Source organism: Heptranchias perlo, chromosome 10 (assembly GCF_035084215.1).
Source record: "Heptranchias perlo isolate sHepPer1 chromosome 10, sHepPer1.hap1, whole genome shotgun sequence".
NCBI classification, from domain to species: Eukaryota; Metazoa; Chordata; class Chondrichthyes; order Hexanchiformes; family Hexanchidae; genus Heptranchias; species Heptranchias perlo.
The window spans coordinates 84,541,531-84,564,724 of record NC_090334.1 but is presented as its reverse complement, the minus strand read 5'-3'; the positions used below and the strand labels follow the sequence as shown (position 1 = coordinate 84,564,724).

The 23,194-nt window shown below is 47.2% G+C and overlaps 1 protein-coding gene across 3 annotated transcripts in view; it reads left to right on the top strand.

Moving 5' to 3' along the window:
• Positions 1–23,194, top strand: part of LOC137326742 (autophagy-related protein 2 homolog B-like) — a 128,215-nt gene that overhangs the window by 47,425 nt on the left and 57,596 nt on the right. For 2 of the 3 annotated variants that reach the window (XM_067992114.1, XM_067992113.1), the window contains exons 15-23: positions 4,771–5,044; positions 5,664–5,772; positions 9,253–9,445; positions 11,026–11,168; positions 13,703–13,863; positions 14,817–14,989; positions 15,515–15,665; positions 17,770–17,975; positions 18,828–18,908. In XM_067992114.1, coding sequence (XP_067848215.1) covers positions 4,771–5,044; positions 5,664–5,772; positions 9,253–9,445; positions 11,026–11,168; positions 13,703–13,863; positions 14,817–14,989; positions 15,515–15,665; positions 17,770–17,975; positions 18,828–18,908 — 1,491 coding nt within the window. The remainder of the gene's footprint in view (positions 1–4,770; positions 5,045–5,663; positions 5,773–9,252; positions 9,446–11,025; positions 11,169–13,702; positions 13,864–14,816; positions 14,990–15,514; positions 15,666–17,769; positions 17,976–18,827; positions 18,909–23,194) is intronic. The other variant, XM_067992115.1, reaches the window with a different exon arrangement.

Below are 23,194 nucleotides of genomic sequence, written 5' to 3'. Positions count from 1 at the left end.
ACCCTTAATACCCTTACCCAACAAAAACTATCAATCTCAGTTTTGACATTTTCAATTGACCCCCGGCCTCAACAGCTTTTTGGGGGAGAGCGTTCCAGATTTCCACTCCCCTTTGTGTGAATAAGTGCTTTCTGACATCACCCCTGAACGGCCTAGCTGTAATTTTAAGGTTATTCCTTCTGGTTCTGGACTCCCCCACTAGAGGAAAAAGATTAAAAGATCAAATCCTTTAATCATCTTAAACACCTCAATTAGATCACCCCTATTATCAAGGGAATACAACCCTAGTCTGTGCAACCTATCCACATAATTTAACCCTTTTAGCCCAGGTATCATTCTGGCGAATCTGCACTGCACCTCCTCCAAGGCCAATATATCCTTCCCGAGGTGCGGTGCCCAGAACTGAATGCATTACTCCAGATGGAGTCTAACTGAGCTCTGTACAGCTGTAACATATCCACTGTTTTATATTCCAGCCCCCTTGAGATAAAGGCCAACATTCCATTAGACTTTTTAATTATTTTTTGAACCTGTCCACTAGCTTTTAGTGATTTCTGCACTTGGACCCCTAAATCTCTCTGCTCATCCATAGTTCCTAGCTTCTTGCCATTTAGAAAATACTCTGATCAATCTTTCTTGGGTCCAAAGTAGTTGAGTAGAATCCATGAAAGGATAGATTGTACATGGTCTGTGGGAGGAGATTAAATGGGTGGGTAGAGTCCATGATAGGGGAGAGTGTACATGGGCTGTGGGAGGAGATTAAATGGGTGGGTAGAGTCCATGATAGGGGAGAGTGTACATGGGCTGTGGGAGGAGATTAAATGGATGGGTAGAGTCCATGATAGGGGAGAGTGTACATGGGCTGTGGGAGGAGATTAAATGGGTGGGTAGAGTCCATGATAGGGGAGAGTGTACATGGACTGTGGGAGGAGATCAAATGGGTGGGTAGAGTATCTTTTTACTTCTATGAACCAAATAATCCCAAGCCTGGGATGACTCGCCCAGGGCTAGGGAATTTCCACGGACAGAGTTCACACTATCCATTGCAAACTACAACATGCTCCAAATTGGATACTTTCTTTCCTCCTTGTAATCGACCTGTACCACTCCCCAATCAAAAGCACAGCAGGAAGCTTACTCTGTGGCATCTGTCTCTGCTCCTGATCAGCTGGTGGGTTGAAGGTGCATGACTGCGTGACTCCCTCTCAGATTTTAACATTTGGGAAACCTGCTTCCCCTTCCTTTAGTACAACCTCTACCATCATGCAACATGTTAACATGCAATGGAAGTTCTTCAGCGCAATCTCAAATATCTTACTTTCCAAAATTTCCTTCTTTAAGCCATTCAATTTGTACGCCCAACTGATGCTCTCCAGCTTTTCTCCCCCCTCAATTTATATCCCCTCCTTTTCTAAAGACACCGATTCCTGCGAGATACAATTCCATAGACACCAGTCGCCCTTCACTGCCTCACCCCAAGTTCTTTGTGTTCCAGCCTAGACCACCAGCGCCTGCAGCATGTTTGACTATGAAGGACATTGCACCTGAGCCCGTTCACCTCGCAGCCCAACATCCCCATGCACCCTATTTCAGGCAGTGTTTATTAGAAAGTGCTCAAGAAAAAAAACAAGAAAGAACTTGCATTTATATATCGCCTTTCACGACCTCAGGATGTCCCAAAGCGCTTTACAGCCAATTAAGTAGTTTTCAAGTGTGGTCAGTGTTGTAATGTAGGAAACGCGGCAGCCAATTTGCACACAGCAAGATCCCACAAACAGCAATGAGATAAATGTTTTTAGTGATGTTGGTTGAGGGATAAATATTGGCCAGGACACCGGGGAGAACTCCCTCTGCTCTTCTTCAAATAGTGCCATGGGATCTATCCCACCCACCCGAGAGGGCAGATGTGGCATCTATACCGATTTTGTCTCATCCAAAAGACGGCACTCCGACAGTGCAGCATTCCCTCAGTACTGCACTGGGAGTGTTGGCCTGGATTGTGGACTCAAGTCTCTGAAACAAGAAACTTGGTTGGCTTTTCAGTTCTGGGCTCTGGGCTGGGACCAATTTTCGCGCCCTCACTAGTCATCACTCAGCACAGACTGGGGATTGAAGCTGGCACCTTCTGCTCTGTATGGCTCAGTATCAGGCATTCCTTCATACACTCAAAATGAAGTGTTGCCCTTCCATACAGATTGAAAATAATGCAATGTTTGGCATACGCCAGTTCAGTTTATTAGAGAAAAAATATCTTAATGTCCAGCATAAAAGATTTTGGATCACAGAGCCCTGAGAATATTTATACAATGAAAAGGAATAGCTCTTTAAACACTAGGTAGATTTTCTTCAATAGATTCTCTCTAGCGTGAGTTTATAGAGTGAAGTAAGCTTAAGTGTATTTGATGCATTGCTAGCACACAGAGTTGGCCCCAGGAGTCATGCACAAGCCAAGCTGTTCACTATCACGCTGCACTGTGCATACTGGGCATTGTGAAAGTAACAATTGTATTGTAACAATTGGAGCTTTTTTTTCATGTATTTCCCCATTTTGAGGTCCCGTTTCAATTTTACCCCTCCCTCATGTTACTCAGTTGACGATCGAAGCAGAAAACAAGTGTCTACTACTGGGCAGTGTGAGGGGGCGCCTTTCCCAGGCTGTGCTCGCGCCCCTCTCAGCTGACACTGGGACGACCAGGCGTGTGATGGATAAAATGGAGGGATTCATACTGTGGTGTGGTGCCGTGATCGTATAGTGGTTAGTACTCTGTGTTGTGGCCGCAGCAACCTCAGTTCGAATCCGAGTTACAGCAGAGTTTTTCTGGGTCCCTTGCTGTTTGTGGTCTACATTAACGACTTGGATATGAATGTAAAAGGTATGATCAGTAAGTTCGCTGATGATACAAAAATTGGTAGGGTGGTAAATAGCGAGGAGGATAGCCTCAGTCTGCAGGACGATATAGATGGGTTGGTCAGATGGGCGGAACAGTGGCAAATGGAATTTAACCCGGAAAAGTGCGAGGTGATGCACTTTGGAGGGACTAACAAGGCAAGGGAATACACAATGAATGGGAGGACCCTAGGCAAGACAGAGGGTCAGAGGGATCTTGGTGTGCAAGTTCACAGATCCCTGAAGGCGGCGGAACAGGTAGATAAGGTGGTAAAGAAGGCATATGGGATACTTGCCTTTATTAGCCGAGGCATAGAATATAAGAGCAAGGAGGTTATGATGGAGCTGTATAAAACACTGGTTAGGCCACAGCTGGAGTACTGTGTGCAGTTCTGGTCGCCACACTACAGGAAGGATGTGATCGCTTTGGAGAGGGTGCAGAGGAGATTCACCAGGATGTTACCAGGGCTGGAGCGCTTCAGCTATGAAGAGAGACTGGGAAGATTGGGTTTGTTTTCCTTGGAGCAGAGGAGGCTGAGGGGGGACATGATTGAGGTGTACAAAATTATGAGGGGCACAGATAGGATGGATACTAAGGAGCTTTTTCCCTTCGTTGAGGGTTCTATAACAAGGGGACATAGATTCAAGGTAAAAGGCGGGAGGTTTAGAGGGGATTTGAGAAAGAACTTTTTCACCCAGAGGGTGGTTGGAGTCTGGAACTCACTGCCTGAAAGGGTTGTGGAGGCAGGAACCCTCACAACATTCAAGAAGCATTTGGATGAGCACTTGAAATGCCATAGCATACAAGGCTACGGACCAAATGCTGGAATATGGGATTAGATTAGACAGGGCTTGATGGCCGGCGCGGACACGATGGGCCGAAGGGCCTCTATCCGTGCTGTATAACTCTATGACTCTATAAAAAGCATCATGGCTCGCCCATTATCTCCAATGTTAGAGTCAGGACAGCACTGATACCACTGAAAAACCATCTCCCATCCACCCCCACTGAAAGCACTTACAATTACTGGGATACAATTTCACAGATCCCAGGGGGCTGGCCCATCACTAATTAGCCCAAATAACCATTCTCTATGGGTGAGCAAAGACAGTGAGTTTTGGCAAGGCATTCAACCGTGAGAGGCATTTCAGCCGAACACAATCCTATCTTCACCTGTCATTCAGTTGCCACCAGCGGTCAATGGGTAGTGATGAGGAAGGGCACCTTCTTTTTCTTCCCTCCCTGCATAGTCCAATTGTACCATCCTTTAGCTGTTAGCCATGGCTCAGTAGTAGCGTTCTCACCTCTAGGTCAAAAGGTCGTGGGTTCACATCCCACCCCGGGGGCTGAAGCCCATAACCCAGGCTGACACTTCCAGTGCAGTACAGTCATTTGGATGAGACGTTAAACCGAGGCCCCGTCTGCTCTCTCAGGTGGACGTATAAGATCCCACGGCACTATTTGAAGAAGAGCAGGGAGTTCTCCCGGTGTCCTGGCCAATATTTATCCCTCAACCAACGCCTCAAAAAGAGATGATCTGGTCATTATCACATTGTTGTTTGTGGGATCTCGCTGTGCGCAAATTGGCTGCCACTTATCCTATGTTACAACAGTGACTACACTTCAAAAAGTACTTCATTGGCTGTAAAGTGCTTTGGAACATCCTGAGGTTGAGAAAGATGCTATGGAATTCTGAGTCCTTTCTATTTTTCTTTTTCTTCTGTGCTGAGACCAGCTAATTTAGCACTTGGATTGAACCTGGGCCCTTCTGATCTGTACGGCTCAGCCGCTCGGTACCTTGACCAGTTGACCCCTCGATGGGGAGCTTCTGCGAGAGATTGTTAACCTCCTTTGATTACATTGCTCGTGCTTCCTGTTGCAGCAGAGAGCCTTCACTGAGGTTTTCCGTGACGACTCTGCGTCACCTACCAACTACCGGACGTCTGTGGAGCTCACCACACCTATGTTCAAGATGGCTATCCGCTTCCCGATCCCAGACCTCCGGTCTGACCAGGAAAGAGGACCCTGGTTCAAGAAGTCGCTTCAGAAGGAGATTCTGCACTTGGAATTCAGCGAGGCGGAATTTAAGACCGAGTTCTACGGGAGTTTATCCAACGAGCAGCTCAAACTGGAACTCACTTTTAAAGAGCTTCTTGGTGAGCTGAACAGCTTTTATTGTTACTTTTTTTAAAAAAATGGACACCTACTTTTATATTGCACATTATCACATCTCATAGGGTATGGTAGTGTGGTGGTTATGTTACTGGACGCGTAAGCCAGAGGCCTGGACTAATAATCCAGGGAACATGAGTTCATATCCCACCATGGGCAGTTTGAGAATTTGAATTCTGTCTTCACGATTTTTGGAGTATGCAACTTATTTTAGTTTTCTCTGATAGAAAGTTCTTTTTTCCAATCTCCGGTGTTTGCCCCTCCTCTGCTGAGGAGGGGAAAGTTTAGCCCGTGTTCCCCCCACGTCTGATCGCTATTCTGATGTACCCTGCTGGGAAGTGTGTGCCATAAGGATAGGACCGGGCGTGGCTGTGGTGCTTCCACAGCTGGATAGCCTGTTGCCACTCACCGTCTAGACGAGATACAGGAGGGCTGCTGGAATCTGTGGAACCCTACCCCAGCAGGAGTCGGGGCCTTCAGGAGGGGAGGAGGAAATTGGCGAGGGGGTGGGATAGCTGGTTGTGATGACACAGTGACGCTGTGGGCAGGGTGGGTCGCACTGAACGCTGGCCACTTTGCATAACGAGCGTCTCTTTATCTCAGGCAAATTCCAGGAAGATCTGGAGACTCCACTATTCACCTTTTTTAAAGTATCACACGGTGCTGACGGGGACATGTCCACTTCCGACAGCGGGAAGTTCGATTGGCCAAGGTAGGTGACACTATGGGCTCAATTTTGAAATGGTGGCGGTTTGGCAGCGGGGGAATGAAGGTGTGCGTAGCAAACCCGCATAAACAAAACTTACCGTTTCCGACACGATCGCATTGTGATTGATGATGATTAACGTGCTGTCCAGCTGCTGATTGACAGGCTGGCTGCTGTCAGGAGCTGCAACTCGGGGGGTGGGGGGGATGGTGGGAGAGAAAGAGATAGAGCGAGACGTTATCTGGCACTGGAACAGCAGATCGGGGGGTGGGGGGTGAGATAGTGGAAGATCGGAGTGAGGGGATAGTGGAAGATCGGGGTGGGGGGAGAGTGGAAGATCGGGGTGAGGGGATAGTGGAAGATCGGGGTGAGGGGATAGTGGAAGATCGGGGTGAGGGGATAGTGGAAGATCGGGGTGAGGGGATAGTGGAAGATCGGAGTGAGGGGATAGTGGAAGATCGGGGTGGGGGGAGAGTGGAAGATCGGGGTGAGGGGATAGTGGAAGATTGGGGTGAGGGGATAGTAGAAGATCGGGGTGAGGGGATAGTGGAAGATCGGGGTGAGGGGATAGTGGAAGATCGGAGTGAGGGGATAGTGGAAGATCGGGGTGAGGGGATAGTAGAAGATCGGGGTGAGGGGATAGTGGAAGATCGGGGTGAGGGGATAGTGGAAGATCGGGGTGAGGGGATAGTGGAATATCGGGGTGAGGGGATAGTGGAAGATCGGGGTGGGGGGATAGTGGAAGATCGGGGTGGGGGTATAGTGGAAGATCGGGGGGGGAGAGTGGAAGATCGGGGTGGGGGATAATGGAAGTTCGGGGGGAGAGTGGAAGATCGGGCGGGGGAGGGTGGAAGATCGGGGGGAGAGTGGAAGATCGGGGGGAGAGTGGAAGATCGGGGGGGGGAGAGTGGAAGATCGGGGGGGGGGATAGTGGAAGATCGGGGGGGGATAGTGGAAGATCGGGGGGGGAGAGTGGAAGATCGGGGGTGGGGAGAGTGGAAGATCGGGGGGGAGAGTGGAAGATCGGGGGGGAGAGTGGAAGATCGGGGGGGGAGAGTGGAAGATCGGGGGTGGGGAGAGTGGAAGATCGGGGGGGAGAGTGGAAGATCGGGGGGGAGAGTGGAAGATCGGGGGGGGAGAGTGGAAGATCGGGTGGGGGGGAGAGTGGAAGATCGGGGGGGAGAGAGTGGAAGATCGGGTGGGGGGGAGAGTGGAAGATCGGGGGGGGGAGAGTGGAAGATCGGGGGGAGAGTGGAAGATCGGGGGGGGAGAGTGGAAGATCGGGGGGGAGAGTGGAAGATCGGGGGGGAGAGTGGAAGATCGGGGGGGAGAGTGGAAGATCGGGGGGAGAGTGGAAGATCGGGGGGAGAGTGGAAGATCGGGGAGAGAGTGGAAGATCGGGGGGGGAGAGTGGAAGATCGGGGGGGGAGAGTGGAAGATCAGGGGGGGGAGAGTGGAAGATCGGGGGGGGGAGAGTGGAAGATCGGGGGGGGGAGAGTGGAAGATCGGGGGGGGGAGTGGAAGATCGGTGGGGGGAGTGGAAGATCGGTGGGGTGGAAAGGGGGAGATCAGGGGGACACATTGGGGTGAAGAGGGGGAGATCGGAGAGGGAGACATCGGAGCAGAGCGGAAAGGTAGTTTGATTTTGTGTTTTAACTTCCTGCAATGGTTTTTGATGTACTTTATTTCGTTTCTTTTTCCCTGATCCGGCCTGGTTTGACCAGGCGTGAATCAGAAGCGGTGGGCAAGCCACCCAGGTAAGTTTAAAAATCGTTCTAACCATGTAATCCGTCACAAGTAAAGTGCCTTAAGTACCTCAATGAGGTACATTTGGCTCTTTATAACTGTCATCCCGCCAGCTTTAATTGCCGGCGGGACTTCCGGTTTCGGGTCGCCCGCGTGCACACTGGTGCGTCTGTGGGGAACTCGGAAGTCAGCGGGTTGGAGCTGGCTTCCGAACCCAAACGGGATTTCCGCAATTTTCGGAGACCGCCGCCCCCAACGCACCCACAATTTCCCCGTAAAATTGAGGCCTACATTTCACTACATCACAACAGTGACTACACTTCGAAAGTAGTTCATTAGGAACATAGGAACAGGAGTAGGCCATTCAGCCCCTCGCGCGTGCTCTGCCATTTGATAAGATCATGGCTGATCTGTGATCTAGCTCCATATACCTGCCTTTGGCCCATATCCCTTAATACCTTTGGTTGCAAAATTTTTTTTTTATTCGTTCATGGGAAGTGGGCGTCGCTGGCGAGGCCGGCATTTATTGCCCATCCCTAATTGCCCTTGAGAAGGTGGTGGTGAAACCGCCTTCTTGAAATGCTTTGGGATGTCTTGAGGATGTGAGGATTTTTTTCCTTATATGAGGTTTTAATCTTCGAAACCTGGCCAAGATTGAAAACTTAGACAGGAGGATTAGAGCCTACAGCCTGGATCCTCTGGGGCAGGCTCAATGTACATGGCACAGATACCTTCCCTGCTCCTCTTCCCAATTTTGCCCCCTATCTTTCCCTCCATTATTAACTGAGAAACGCAGTATGTGCCAAGGCTCACAGAGCAGGACCCTACTGAGGTTGGGAAAAAAAGCAGGAGAGAACGGGTCACCAGGCTTTTTGTTTGAAAGGCAGTAGGTTGCGGGAGAAGAGAGGACAGAAGGAGGTGCATGAGCTGCATTGCTTAGACCTCACGGAATTGAAGACCTACAGAGATCAGAGCCCATTTTTTAAAAAGTGATATAGTGGGGCCGGGGCTGGAAATCTTGCTCGTCAATTTTACATAGAATTACAAACAATTTATAGCACTGAAACAGGCCATTCGGACCAACTGATCTATGTTGGTGATTATGCTCCACATGCGCCTTCTCCCACCGTACTTCATCTAACCCTATCCTTCTACATTCCTTCTAAAAATTTATTTTTGATTTTTATTTCCCGCGGTGAAGTGGCTGGATGCTTCAACAACAGCAACTTGCATTTATACAGCACCTTTAATGTAGTTAAAACGTCCAACGGCACTTCACAGGAGCGTAATCAGACAAAATTTTGACACCCAGCCGCATAAAGAGATATTAAGACAGGTGACCAAAACCTTTGTCAAAGAGGTAGGTTTTAAGGAGCGCCTTGAAGGAGGAGAGCGAGGTGGAGAGGTTTAGGACAGAATTCCAGAGCTTAGGGCCTCGGCAGCTGAACTCGTGGGCTCCCCAAGACAGCTAAGACTGGGAGCTTGCAGGGGAGATCTCAGGGAGCTTGCTCCAGAGTGTCAGGGCACAACTTCATCACCATTTGCTTCCAAGTCATTGATCACCAATACTTCGGAGATTTGGCGCCTTGATCCCATTTGATTCTCTGCACGGTTGCTATGGTGCCACGTATCTTAGCGTGTTCTGTCTGCGTGTTGTTTCCACAATGAACAATTGATATTGTAACGATCCCCATTCTGTCTGTATATTGATGCTGTTGGGGGGGTGGGTTTTGTCACTAGGGTTGTGTTAAAGGTGAATCCGACAGCTGTGCATTCCATCTTGGAGCGGATAACAACGGAGGAAGAGGAGCCCGGGAGTCACTTACTGGAGGATGAAGAGGGTGGAGGCCATTCCCTGAAGGATGTCTGTGATTTGGGAAAGCAGGAACCCTCGCCTTTCTCCTCGCGAAGAGTCATGTATGAAAACGAAGAGGTGGGACCATTACTCCTTATTCACATTTAGGGGGATTGAAAAGACCTTAATCTTTTTGTCAAACCATAAGAAAAACCCTGTGGTCCTTTATCATCAAATTATATCTTTTATGGCAGAAGATAGATCCAAGTGCAAGTCACCATTAGAACTCATTTTTTGTTCTTCAAGACTAAGGATGTCATGCTGGGGAATGGGCTACTTTCCATTTCAGGCGCCCAAATCAGCATTGAGCATTCTCAGGGTGGGTTAGATACAGAGCAAAGCTCCCTCTGCAGCATCCTATCAAACACTCCCAGGGCAGGTTACAGCACGGGTTAGATACAGAGTAAAGCACCCTCTAAACTGTCCCATCAAACACTCCCAGGGCAGGTACAGCACGGATTAGATACAGAGTAAAGCTCCTTCTACACTGTCCCATCAAATACTCCCAGGGCAGGTACAGCACGGATTAGATACAAAGTAAAGCTCCCTCTACACTGTGCCATCAAACACTCCCAGGGCAGGTACAGCACGGTTAGATACAGAGTAAAGCTCCCTCTACACTGTCCCATCAAACACTCCCAGGGCAGGTACAGCACGGGTTAGATACAGAGTAAAGCTCCCTCTACACTGTCCCATCAAACACTCCCAGGGCAGGTACAGCACGGGTTAGATACAGAGTAAAGCTCCCTCTACACTGTCCCATCAAACACTCCCAGGGCAGGTACAGCACGGGTTAGATACAGAGTAAAGCTCCCTCTATATTGTCCCATCAAACACTCCCAGGGCAGGTACAGCACGGGTTAGATACAGAGTAAAGCTCCCTCTATATTGTCCCATCAAACACTCCCACGGCAGGTACAGATCGGGTTAGATACAGAGTAAAGCTCCCTCTACACTGTCCCATCAAACACTCCCAGGGCAGGTACAGATCGGGTTAGATACAGAGTAAAGCTCCCTCTACACTGTCCCATCAAACACTCCCAGGGCAGGTACAGCATGGGTTAGATACAGAGTAAAGCTCCCTCTACACTGTCCCATCAAACACTCCCAGGGCAGGTACAGCACGAGTTAGATACAGAGTAAAGCTCCCTCTACACTGTCCCATCAAACACTCTCAGGGCAGGTACAACATGGGTTAGATACAGAGTAAAGCCCCTAAATGTGTCTCAGATGCATGTCCCCTGCTCCACCAGAATGACATTCTTCCATTTCCCACACCAGCCTCACTGTGGCCTTTCTAAGTAGGTTTGGCAATTGGTGCTGAAATAACCCTTTTTTGAAGGGTTACGGCAGAGCTAAGGTTACACGTGGGGTCACAACTAATTGTAGTGTGCTATATTTACTTGTGATACACATAGAAAAGCTGAAATAAAAAAAGCATCTGTGGAGAAAGAAATGGAGTTAACGTTTCAAGCCGAAGATCTTTCATCAGAACTGCTGACTTGACAGTGTGATACCTAAAACCAAGTCAACTTGTAACATGAAGAAACAGGCCAACATCGTACTTAAGTCGGGTGCAGTCTCCACCTAAAAAAGCTGGTGTAGATCCACAGGATTGTGATGTGGTTTGTCTCACTGGATCTCTGTGCTCTCTGCAGATGGTGATGCCAGGGGATCAGCTCGAAATGGGTCAATTCCAGGATAAAACCATAAGCACCTCCCATTACGTACTGGAACTGACGTTACCAAATGTCAACCTTACAATGCCAAACAAGGCGTTCTATGAGAAGGTGTATAACAGGTGAGTCTAAAGTCTCTCCACACTCTAAATGCTGCAAAACTAGGTTCTGCTTTTTGTTTCTTGACTCTCGTCTCCTGGCAGTGTTGGGGTACAGCATCCTCTCTCCTGATGGTGTTGGGGTACAGCATCCTCTCTCCTGACGGTGTTGGGGTACAGCATCCTCCTCTCCTGGCAGTGTTGGGGTACAGCATCCTCTCTCCTGACGGTGTTGGGGTACAGCATCCTCCTCTCCTGGCAGTGTTGGGGTACAGCATCCTCCTCTCCTGGCAGTGTTGGGGTACAGCATCCTCTCTCCTGACGGTGTTGGGGTACAGCATCCTCCTCTCCTGGCAGTGTTGGGGTACAGCATCCTCTCTCCTGACGGTGTTGGGGTACAGCATCCTCCTCTCCTGGCAGTGTTGGGGTACAGCATCCTCCTCTCCTGGCAGTGTTGGGGTACAGCATCCTCCTCTCCTGGCAGTGTTGGGGTACAGCATCCTCCTCTCCTGGCAGTATTGGAGTACAGCATCCTCTCTCCTGACGGTGTTGGGGTACAGCATCCTCCTCTCCTGACGGTGTTGGGGTACAACATCCTCTCTCCTGACGGTGTTGGGGTACAGCATCCTCCTCTCCTGACGGTGTTGGGGTACAACATCCTCTCTCCTGACGGTGTTGGGGTACAACATCCTCTCTCCTGACGGTGTTGGGGTACAGCATCCTCCTCTCCTGGCAGTGTTGGGGTACAGCATCCTCCTCTCCTGGCAGTGTTGGGGTACAGCATCCTCTCTCCTGACGGTGTTGGGGTACAGCATCCTCCTCTCCTGACGGTGTTGGGGTACAGCATCCTCTATCCTGGCAGTGTTGGGGTACAGCATCCTCCTCTCCTGGCAGTGTTGGGTCACAACATCCTCCTCTCCTGGCAGTGTTGGGGTACAGCATCTTTTCCCATGTTGATATTACATTAATTCATTCTTGGGATGTGGGCGTTGCTGGCAAGGCCGGCATTTATCGACCATCCCTACTACAACCGGCTTGCTAGGCCACCTAAGAGTCAACCATGTTGGAGTCACATACCGGCCACATCACGTAAGGACATTAGTGAACCAGTTGGGTTTTAATGACAATCCCGACAGCTCCATGGTCACTTTTATTGATACCAGATTTTTTAAGCTGAGTTCAAATTTGCAAACTGCCATGGTGGGATTTGAGCTCTCATTCTCTGGATTCCTCGTCCAGTAACATCTTCACTACACTACCATACCCTCAGGTTCTTGCTAATGATGGAGACAGACTCTTAAAAGCCAACACTTTCATTTAATTTTTTTGATCTTTTTCACTTTTATTGTAAACTAAATGTCACTATTTAGCTTATAATGCCCATGATTTCATGACCTGTTGTTGCTGCCTGCACATGTCTGCATGAACTGTATGTTTTGTTGTATTTTCTATTTTTAAGAATATAAGAAATAGGAGCAGGAACTCCCTTCCTAACAGCACTGTGGGAGAACTTTCACCACACGGACTGCAGCGGTTCAAGAAGGCGGCTCACCACCACCTTCTCAAGGGCAATTAGGGATGGGCAATAAATGCCGGCCTCGCCAGCGACGCCCACATCCCATGAACGAATAAAAAAAAAGGTCTAGGCCATATGGCCCCTCGAGCCTGCTCCGCCATTCAATAAGATCATGGCTGATCTTCTACCTAAATTCCACTTTCCCGCCCTATCCCCATATATGATCCCTTGATTCCCTTAGTGTCCAAAAATCTGTCTATCTCAGTCTTGAAAATACACAACAAGTGAGCATCCACTGCCTCCTGGGGTAGAGAATTCCAAAGATTCACAACCCTCTGAGTGAAGATTTTTTTTCTCATCTCGGTCCTAAATGGCCGACCCCTTATCTTGAGACTATGACCTCTAGTTCTATACTCTCCAGCCAGGGGAAATAGCCTCTCAGCATCCATCCTGTCAAGCTCTCTAAGAATTTTACTTGTTTCAATGAGATCACCTCTCATTCTTCTAAACTCCAGAGAATAAAGGCCCATTTTACACAATCTCTCCTCATAGGACAACCGTCTCATCTATTTTTCTTTCAGTGCCTCTGAGTCAGAAGGTTGTAGGTTCAAGCCTCACTCCAGTGCTTGAGCCCATAATCCAGGCTGACACTCCCAGTGCAGTACTGAGGGAGTGCTGCACTGTTGGAGGTGCTGCCTTTCAGATGACACGTTAAACTGCTGCGCATCTGCCTGTTCAGGTGGATGTTGAAGATCCCATGACACTATTATGGCTGTTCTGGAGTCCTGGGCAACATTCCTCCTTCAAACAACTCCATCAAAAATTATCTCATGCTTTTATGTGGGATCGTACTGTGTGCAAATTAGCTGCTGTGTATGCCTACACATAACAGTGTCTGCACTTGAAATGTAATTCATTGGTTGTGAAGTACTTTGGAATGCCCTGAGGAATTGATAAGGTGCTGTATAAATGCAAGTTCTGTCTTTCCTATATTAACCTTGAAAATAATTTGTTTATATGCTGTTCATTCCCTTTATTACAGAATAAACAATGATTTGTTGCTGTGGGAACCCGCTGCCCCATCTCCTGTTGAGACAGTTGAAAACATTACCTATGGGGTTGGACTGTCTGTAGCCAGTCAGCTAATCAATGCGTTTAGCAAAGAGAGTCTTACTCAACTCAAGTCGACACTGCTCCAAGACGGTACAGTATCGCACCGCTACTCTTACTTTTGCGAATGAGCCCATGTAACTCGCAGCATTAATTTTAGGCTTGATGTGGAATATCACAGTGGGGTGGAAGGGGTGAGTGCTTTATATTTATTGATGAGTGTTCCCCTACACCCCATTGCAGTGGAGAGGGGCAGAGTGTTGCATCATGCCTTTGAATCCCGCACGTTGAGTGTCATTGGAAAATGAGCCGTTATACTGTCACAGCAAGAAACTGGGATTGTTCTCCTTAGAGCAGAGAAGGTTAAGGGGAGATTTGATAGAGGTGTTCAAAATCATAAAGGGTTTTGATAGAGTAGCTAGGGAGAAACTGTTTCCACTGGCAGGAGGGTCGGTAACCAGAAGACACAGGTTTAAGATAGTTGGCAAAAGATCTAGAGGGGAGATGAGGAGAATTTTTTTTACACAGCGAGTTGTTATGATCTGGAATGCGCTGCCTGAAAGGGCGGTGGAAGCAGATTCAATAATAACTTTCAAAAGGGAATTGGATAAATACTTGAAAAGGATAAATTTGCAGGGCTGTGAGGAAAGAGCAGGGGAGTGGGACTAATTGGATTGCTCTCTCAAAGAGCCTTCACAGGCACGATGGGCCGGATGGCCTCCAACTGTGCTGTATGATGCTATGATTCTAACCAGTATCCTAATGTAGCAGACAGTGTGCTGAGAGGGCAAGAAGAGAGTGACTGTGGTCGGTAGAGTTTAATGGGGCCAGAAAAAAACAGAAGGACAAGGACGAGTGACTGAGAAACAGAAAGGCTGGTTATTGTTTTGGCTTCCACCCAAAGCTTCATCCTTTTCTGTTTCACACACTGCCTGACCTGCTGCGTATTTCAACTTCCTACCATTCACGGGGAGAGCCGCAGTTTTCGACTAGGTGATATCCTCTGCGATCGCCTGACTCGCTCTTCCCTCCCTATATTCCCGCAGATGACGAGAGCGGTTCCGAAGAGGAGACGCTGCAGTTCTATTCCACCATCGACCCAGCCCACCGGTCACGGCGCAAGAAGAAGGTAGAACAGCAGAACAAGAATTGCCAGAGCTTCCTGTCGATCCTGCTCAATGTGTCTCATGGGCTCGTGACAGTATACACAGATACCAAGGTGAGCCGGTTTGGAGCACTGCGTGGAGTTACACTGACACTATACTGAGAGTCTGTGGAAAATAAGCGTATATCTGTGCATGATTGTGAAGGTTACTCCCAGTGCGCGTTGGCTGTTTCATTACAGGTACGGTAGAGTAGTGGATATGTTACTGGACTAATAATCCAGAGAACGCGAGTTCAAATTCCACCATCGGCAGTTTGAGAATTTGAATTCAGATTTAAACGAAACCTGGAAATAAAAATCTGAGATCAGTAAGAGTGACCATAAAGCTGTCGGCTTGTCGTAAAAACCCAACTGGTTCACTAATGTCCTTTAGGGAAGGAAACCTGCCATCTTTACCCGGTCTGGGCCTATATGTGACTCCAGTCCCCACACCAACATGGTTGACTCTTAAATGCCCCCTGAAGTAGCCATTCAGTTCCTTTATAAAGCCCCTATCAATGGTTCAAGAAGAAGGCTCAGCACCACGTTCACAAGGGGTACGGAGAAACGATTAAATCTGAGCACAGTGTTCTCTTGCAGAGTGAAGATGGCACGCTGTTACCAGGGAAGCATGGTGAATTCTGGTTGGAGATTGAAAATGGAAGCTTGTTCACTGTGGGGAAGTATCAGGGCTGCGATGACCAGCATTATTTCTGTCTTCAGACCAACAAAGTATTCCTTTGTCACCAAGGTACGGAGGCAGTCAAGCTGTAAATATGCTGAGCGATTGTATTTTTCACAAACTCATACTAACATTAACTTGTTTTGAATGTTTTCTGGTTTTCCTTCAGTCCCCAAGACTTCATCCTAGGGTCTTAAAAGAAGTGGCTGCAGAGATAGTAGATGCATTGGTATTAATTTTCCAAAATTCCCTAGATTCTGGAAGGGTCCCATCAGATTGGAAAATAGCGAATGTAACTCCTTTACTCAAGAAAGGAGGGAGACAGAAAGCAGGAAATTACAGGCCAGTTAGCTTAACATCTGTCATAGGGAAAATGCTAGAATCTATTATTAAGGAGATTATAGCAGAACACTTAGAAAATCTCAATGCAATCAGGCAGAATCAACACGGCTTTGTGAAAGGGAAATCGTGTTTGACAAATTTATTAGAGTTCTTTGAGGCAGTAACAAGCAACGTGGATAAAGGGGATCCTGTGGATGTGGTGTACTTGGATTTCCAGAAGGCTTTTGACAAGGTGCCACATCAAAGGCTACTACACAAAATAAGAGCTCATGGCAGAGGGGGTAACATATTAGCATGGATAAAGGATTGGTTAGCTAACAGGAAACAGAGAGTAGGCATAAATGGATCATTTTCAGGTTGGCAAGATGTAACGAGTGGAGTGCCACAGGGATCAGTGCTGGGGCCTCAACTATTTACAATCTATATCAATGACTTGGGTGAAGGAACCGAAAGTATGGTTGCTAAATTTGCTGATGACACAAAGGTAGGTAGGAAAGTAAGTTGTGAAGAGGACATAAGGAGTCTGCAAAGGGATATAGATAGGTTAAGTGAGTGGGCAAAAATTTGGCAGATGGAGTATAATGTGGGAAAATGTGAACTTGTCCACTTTGGCAGAAGGAATGGAAAAGCAGTATATTATTTAAATAGAGAGAGATTACAGAACTCTGAGGTACAGAGGGATCTGGATGTCCTAGTACATGATTCACAAAAAGTTAGTATGCAGGTACAGCAAGTGATTAGGAAGGTAAATGGAATGTTGTCATTTATTGCAAGGTGAATGGGATATAAAAGTAGAGCTGTTTTGCTACAGTTGTACAGGGCATTGGTGAGACCACATCTAGAATCCTGTGTGCCGTTTTTGCCTCCTTATTTAGGAAAGGACATAATTGCTTTAGAGGCGGTTCAGAGAAGGTTCACTTGACTGATTCCTGGGATGAGGGGGTTATCTTATGAGGAAAGGTTGGACAAGTTGGGCCTGTATACACTGGAGTTTAGAAGAATGAGAGGTGGTCTTACTGAAACATATAAGATCCTGAGGGGACTAGCAGGGGTAGATGCTATGGGGATGTTTCCCCTTGTGGGAGAGACTAGAAGTAGGGGGACACAGTTTAAAAATAAGGGGTCTCCCATTTAAGACGGAGATGAGGAGAATTTTTTTCTCTGAGGGTCGTGAGTCTGTGGAACTCCCTTCCCCAGAGAGCGATGGAGGCAGGGTCATTGAATATTTTTAAGGCTGAGTTAGAGAGATTCCTGATTAACAAGGGAGTCAAAGGTTGTAGTAGGTAGACAGGAAAGTAGGGCTGAGGTCACAATCAGATTAGCCATGATCTTATAAATGGCAGAGCAGGCTCTGAAATCAAGAACTTGATGTGTGCGGGAGACCCAGACTTAAACTCATGTCCTACTACTATATGGGATGACAGGTTGCTGCTCCAGGTTGCATTGTCTCTGTGCCTCATTAAGTACATGGCCATTCTTCCCCTCATCCCATCCAAATTACGCCCCACCTCTCCTGAAGGTGCTGACTCTCACTGGGGTACAGGTCCCTTCCTCTCCTGAAGGTGCTGACTCTCACTGGGGTACAGGTCCCTTCCTCTCCTGAAGGTGCTGACTCTCACTGGGGTACAGGTCCCTTCCTCTCCTGAAGGTGCTGACTCTCACTGGGGTACAGGTCCCTTCCTCTCCTGAAGGTGCTGACTCTCACTGGGGTACAGGTCCCCTCGCCCAGTAACCACACGGAAAGATTACCCTTGCATACTGATTATTATGGTATTGTTAGAACACAAAGTCTAGCTCTGGTTTTCTCAGCCTGTCTTCTTGACCTTCGCAGGAGTGGTCGAGGATGTCTGTGCCCCTGGCGATGTGAAACTCCCCAGCAAGTCTCAGCCTCATTGGCTCGAACCTACCATCTACCAGTCTGAGGAGGGCACTTTGACCAAGCAGGCTGCTGTTTCGGTGGGAGTTGGTACAGAGAGTCCAAACATGCTCTCCATCGCGGTAAAAGTCCACCATAACAAGAATGAGAGTAACATGAAGGTAACTTGCACCAAATCTTCTCTGGCGCCCAAGCAGGTGTGGCTCACATACCTTCCATTTTGGGGCCATGCCTAACTCACCTCCTTGTTCCTTTGACCTTGCAGTGCCTTTCTAGGTAGTCCTAGGTGGACAAGCCTTGGGAAGCTCACCAGTGCTCTGTGCTGGTATGCTGTATCAAGTGCCCCCTGCATACACTCGGGGGTCCCTAAATCTTGGATGTTGCCATCTTGTGTCTGTAGGATTTTGAAGGTGGGGTGCGTCCCTACAAGGAGAAAGTGCGCACTCCACATTGGACAAACAGGAACTCTCCATCCAGAACCAGATCGTGTTCACTCATCACCCCTGTACTCGTTGACCTACATTGGCTCCCGGTCCGGCAATGTCTCAATTTAAAATTCTCACCCTTGTGTTCAAATCCCTCTATGGCCTTGCCCCTCCCTACCTCTGTAACCTCCTCCAGCCCTACAACCCTTCGAGATCTCTGCGCTCCTCCGATTCCTGCCTCTTGAGCAGCCCCGATTTTAATCGCTCCACCATTGGCGGCCAAGCCTTCAGCTGCCTAGACCCTAAGCTCTGGAATTCCCTCCTTAAACCTCTCTGCCTCTCTACCTCTCCTCCTTTAAGACGCTCCTTAAAACCTACTCTTTGACCGAGCTTTTGGTCACCTGTCCTAATATCTCCTTATGTGGCTCGGTGTCAAATTTTGTTTGATCGCTCCTGTGAAGCGTCTTGGGATGTTTCACTACGCGTTATTTAAATGCAAGTTGTTGTTACTGAAAGAGAATGAGGTAAACTTTTACGTGGACAGTTTTCTGTAAATGTTGATGTATTTTCCCCTCCCTCTTGTTTTAGGAGATCCTCGTGGCTGTGGGTCTGCGTGGGGCCACTCTCAAGCACCGCAACGTGCCCCAAGGGCGGAGCTGGCACGAACAGGTTAGCTTTGTGTAAATCAGCGCTGGGTGGGCTGATAACCTTGATACGGTAAACACTGAATATCAGCTCTCAGATTCTGGAAATGTTGTTCAGAAGGAAAGCACCAAGTGACATGGGGACTTGTGTTCTAATATACACAGGGACTGCTATTCCCTAAAATATACACACAGGATCTGCCATTCCCTAAAATATACACAGGGACTGCTATTCCCTATAATATACACGGGAGCTGCTATTCCCTATAATATACACAGGAACTGCTATTCCCTATAATATACACACAGGAGCTGCTATTCCCTATAATATACACACAGGAGCTGTCATTCCCTAAAATAGTGATGTCTTGAGGAGTGTACATATTACAGAGAGGGAGGTGCTGGAAGTCTTAACGCGCATCAAGGTAGATAAATCTCCGGGACCTGATGAAATGTATCCCAGGACGTTATGGGAGGTTAGGGAGGAAATTGCGGGTCCCCTAGCAGAGATATTTGAATCATCCACCACTACAGGTGAGGTGCCTGAAGATTGGAGGGTAGCAAATGTTGTGCCTTTGTTTAAGAAGGGCGGCAAGGAAAAGCCTGGGAACTACAGACCGGTGAGCCTGAAATCTGTAGTGGGTAAGTTGTTAGAGGGTATTCTGAGGGACAGGATCTACAGGCATTTGGAGAGGCAGGGACTAATTAGGAACAGTCAGCATGGTTTTGTGAGAGGAAAATCATTTCTCACGAATTTGATTGAGTTTTTTGAAGGGGTAACCAAGAAGATAGATGAGGGCTGTGCAGTAGACGTGGTCTACATGGACTTCAGCAAAGCCTTTGACAAGGTACCGCATGGTAGGTTGTTACATAAGGTTAAATCTCACGGGATCCAAGGTGAGGTAGCCAATTGGATACAAAATTGGCTTCACGACAGAAGACAGAGGGTGGTTGTAGAGGGTTGTTTTTCAAACTGGAGGCCTGTGTCCAGCGGTGTGCCTCAGGGATCGGTGCTGGGTCCGCTGTTATGTTATTTATATTAATGATTTGGATGAGAATTTAGGAGGCATGGTTAGTAAGTTTGCAGATGACACCAAGATTGGTGGCATTGTGGACAGTGAAGAAGGTTATCTAGGATTGCAACGGGATTTTGATAAATTGGGCCAGTGGGCCGATGAATGGCAGATGGAGTTTAATTTAGATAAATGTGAGGTGATGCATTTTGGTAGATCGAATCGGGCCAGGACCTACTCCATTAATGGTTGGAAGAGTTATGGAACAAAGAGATCTCGGAGTACAGGTTCATAGCTCCTTGAAAGTGGAGTCACAGGTGGATAGGGTGGTGAAGAAGGCATTCGGCATGCTTGGTTTCATTGGTCAGAACATTGAATGCAGGAGTTGGGATGTCTTGTTGAAGTTGTACAGGGCATTGGTGAGGCCACACTTGGAATACTGTGTACAGTTCTGGTCACCCTATTTTAGAAAGGATATTATTAAACTAGAAAGAGTGCAGAAAAGATTTACTAGGATGCTACCGGGACTTGATGGTTTGACTTATAGGGAGAGGTTGGATAGACTGAGACTTTTTTCCCTGGAGAGTAGGAGGTTAAGGGGTGATCTTATAGAAGTCTATAAAATAATGAGGGGCATAGATAAGGTAGATAGTCAAAATCTTTTCCCAAAGGTAGGGGAGTCTATAACGAGGGGGCATAGATTTAAGGTGAGAGGGGAGAGATACAAAAGGGTCCAGAGGGGCAATTTTTTCACTCAAAGGGTGGTGAGTGTCTGGAACGAGCTGCCAGAGGCAGTAGTCGAGGCGGGTACAATTTTGTCTTTTAAAAGCATTTGGACAGTTACATGTGTAAGATGGGTATGGAGAGATATGGGCCAAGTGCAGGAAATTAGGACTAGCTTAGTGGTATAAACTGGGCGACATGGACATGTTGGGCCGAAGGGCCTGTTTCTATGTTGTAGCTTCTATGATTCTATGATTCTATACACAGGGACTGCTCGTCCCTATAATACACACAGGGACTGCTATTCCCTATAATATACACACAGGGACTGCTATTCCCTAAAATATACACACAGGAGCTGCTATTCCCTAAAATATACACAGGAGCTGCTATTCCCTAAAATATACACAGGAGCTGCTATTCCCTATAATATACACACAGGAGCTGCTATTCCCTATAATATACACACAGGAGCTGCTATTCCCTATAATATACACACAGGAGCTGCTAGTCCCTAAAATATACACAGGAGCTGCTATTCCCTATAATATGCACAGGAGCTGCTATTCCCTATAATATACACAGGGGCTGTTATTCCCTATAATATACACAGGAGCTGCTATTCCCTACAATATACACAGGGACTGCTATTCCCTATAATATACACAGGAGCTGCTATTCCCTATAATATACACAGGGGCTGTTATTCCCTATAATATACACAGGAGCTGCTATTCCCTACAATATACACAGGGACTGCTATTCCCTACAATATACACAGGGACTGCTATTCCCTTTAATATATGATGTGGAGATGCCGGTGATAGACTGGGGTTAACAATTGTAAACAATTTTACAACACCAAGTTATAGTCCAACAATTTTATTTTTAATCCCACAAGCTTTCGGGGGCTTTCCCCTTCCTCAGGCGGTGTGGAAGTGACAATTTCGAATCCTTCGCATTTTAAGATCACATAACAAAGCCTGGTGATTACTGCCCGTTGCCAAGGCAATCACAGTGAGCAGACAGAAAGGTGTCACCTAAAAGGCCACTGAATATTCAACCCCCCAAAAAAAAGGGGAAAAAAAAGGAAAAAAAAATAAAAAAAAAAGAGAGAGAGACAGAACGAAGACAGTCAATGACCCGTTATATTAAAAACAGATAACATTTGTTCGCGAACCAGCGAACAAATGTTATCTGTTTTTAATATAACGGGTCATTGACTGTCTTCGTTCTGTCTCTCTCTCTTTTTTTCTTTTTTTTTTCCCTTTTTTTTGGGGGGTTGTATATTCAGTGGCCTTTTAGATGACACCTTTCTGTCTGCTCACTGTGATTGCCTTGGCAACGGGCAGTAATCACCAGGCTTTGTTATGTGATCTTAAAATGCGAAGGATTCGAAATTGTCACTTCCACACCGCCTGAGGAAGGGGAAAGCCCCCGAAAGCTTGTGGGATTAAAAATAAAATCGTTGGACTATAACTTGGTGTTGTAAAATTGTTTACAACCCTTTAATATACACAGGAGCTGCTATTCCCTATAATATACCCAGGAGCTGCTATTCCCTATAATATACACACAGGAGCTGCTAATCCCTAAAATATACACACAGGAGCTGCTAGTCCCTACAATATACACAGGGACTGCTATTCCCTACAATATACACAGGGACTGCTATTCCCTACAATATACACAGGGACTGCTATTCCCTATAATATATACACAGGAGCTGCTATTCCCTATAATATATACACAGGAGCTGCTAATCCCTAAAATATACACACAGGAGCTGCTATTCCCTAAAATATACACGGGGCTGCTATTCCCTACAATATACACAGGAGCTGCTATTCCCTATAATATACACAGGGGCTGCTATTCCCTATAATATACACACTGCTATTCCCTATAGTATACACAGGAGCTGCTATTCCCTATAATATACACAGCGACTGCTATTCCCTATAATATACACAGGAGCTGCTATTCCCTATAATATACACAGGGGCTGCTATTCCCTATAATATACACACTGCTATTCCCTATAGTATACACAGGAGCTGCTATTCCCTATAGTATACACAGGAGCTGCTATTCCCTATAATGTACACAGGGACTGCTATTCCCTATAATGTACACAGGGGCTGCTATTCCCTATAATGTACACAGGGGCTGCTATTCCCTACAATATACACAGGGGCTGCTATTCCCTATAATATACAGAGGGGCTCTGAGCTGCCTAAAGAGGACAGGGAAAAGCAGCTTGGGGTCAAGTTTCTCTCCCTTGCACCTGGCCTCCACTCTCCATTTCCCCAGAGCAGAGAACCCAAGATTGGGAACTTGGAGAGCGCTGGATTGAACTGGCCTCTCACTGATGCTGTGGTTTTTGGCACCTCAACCATTGGGGACACTCCGTTAGCTCATGTACCTAATTGGTTCATAATGGTTAGTAAGTTTGCAGATGGCACCAAGATTGGATGGTTAGTAAGTTTGCAGATAATGATGAACTGGATTCTTTTACCCCTCAGTCTGGTTCAGCAAACACTGAGTCGAATACACCTTTAAAGTTCAACACTAT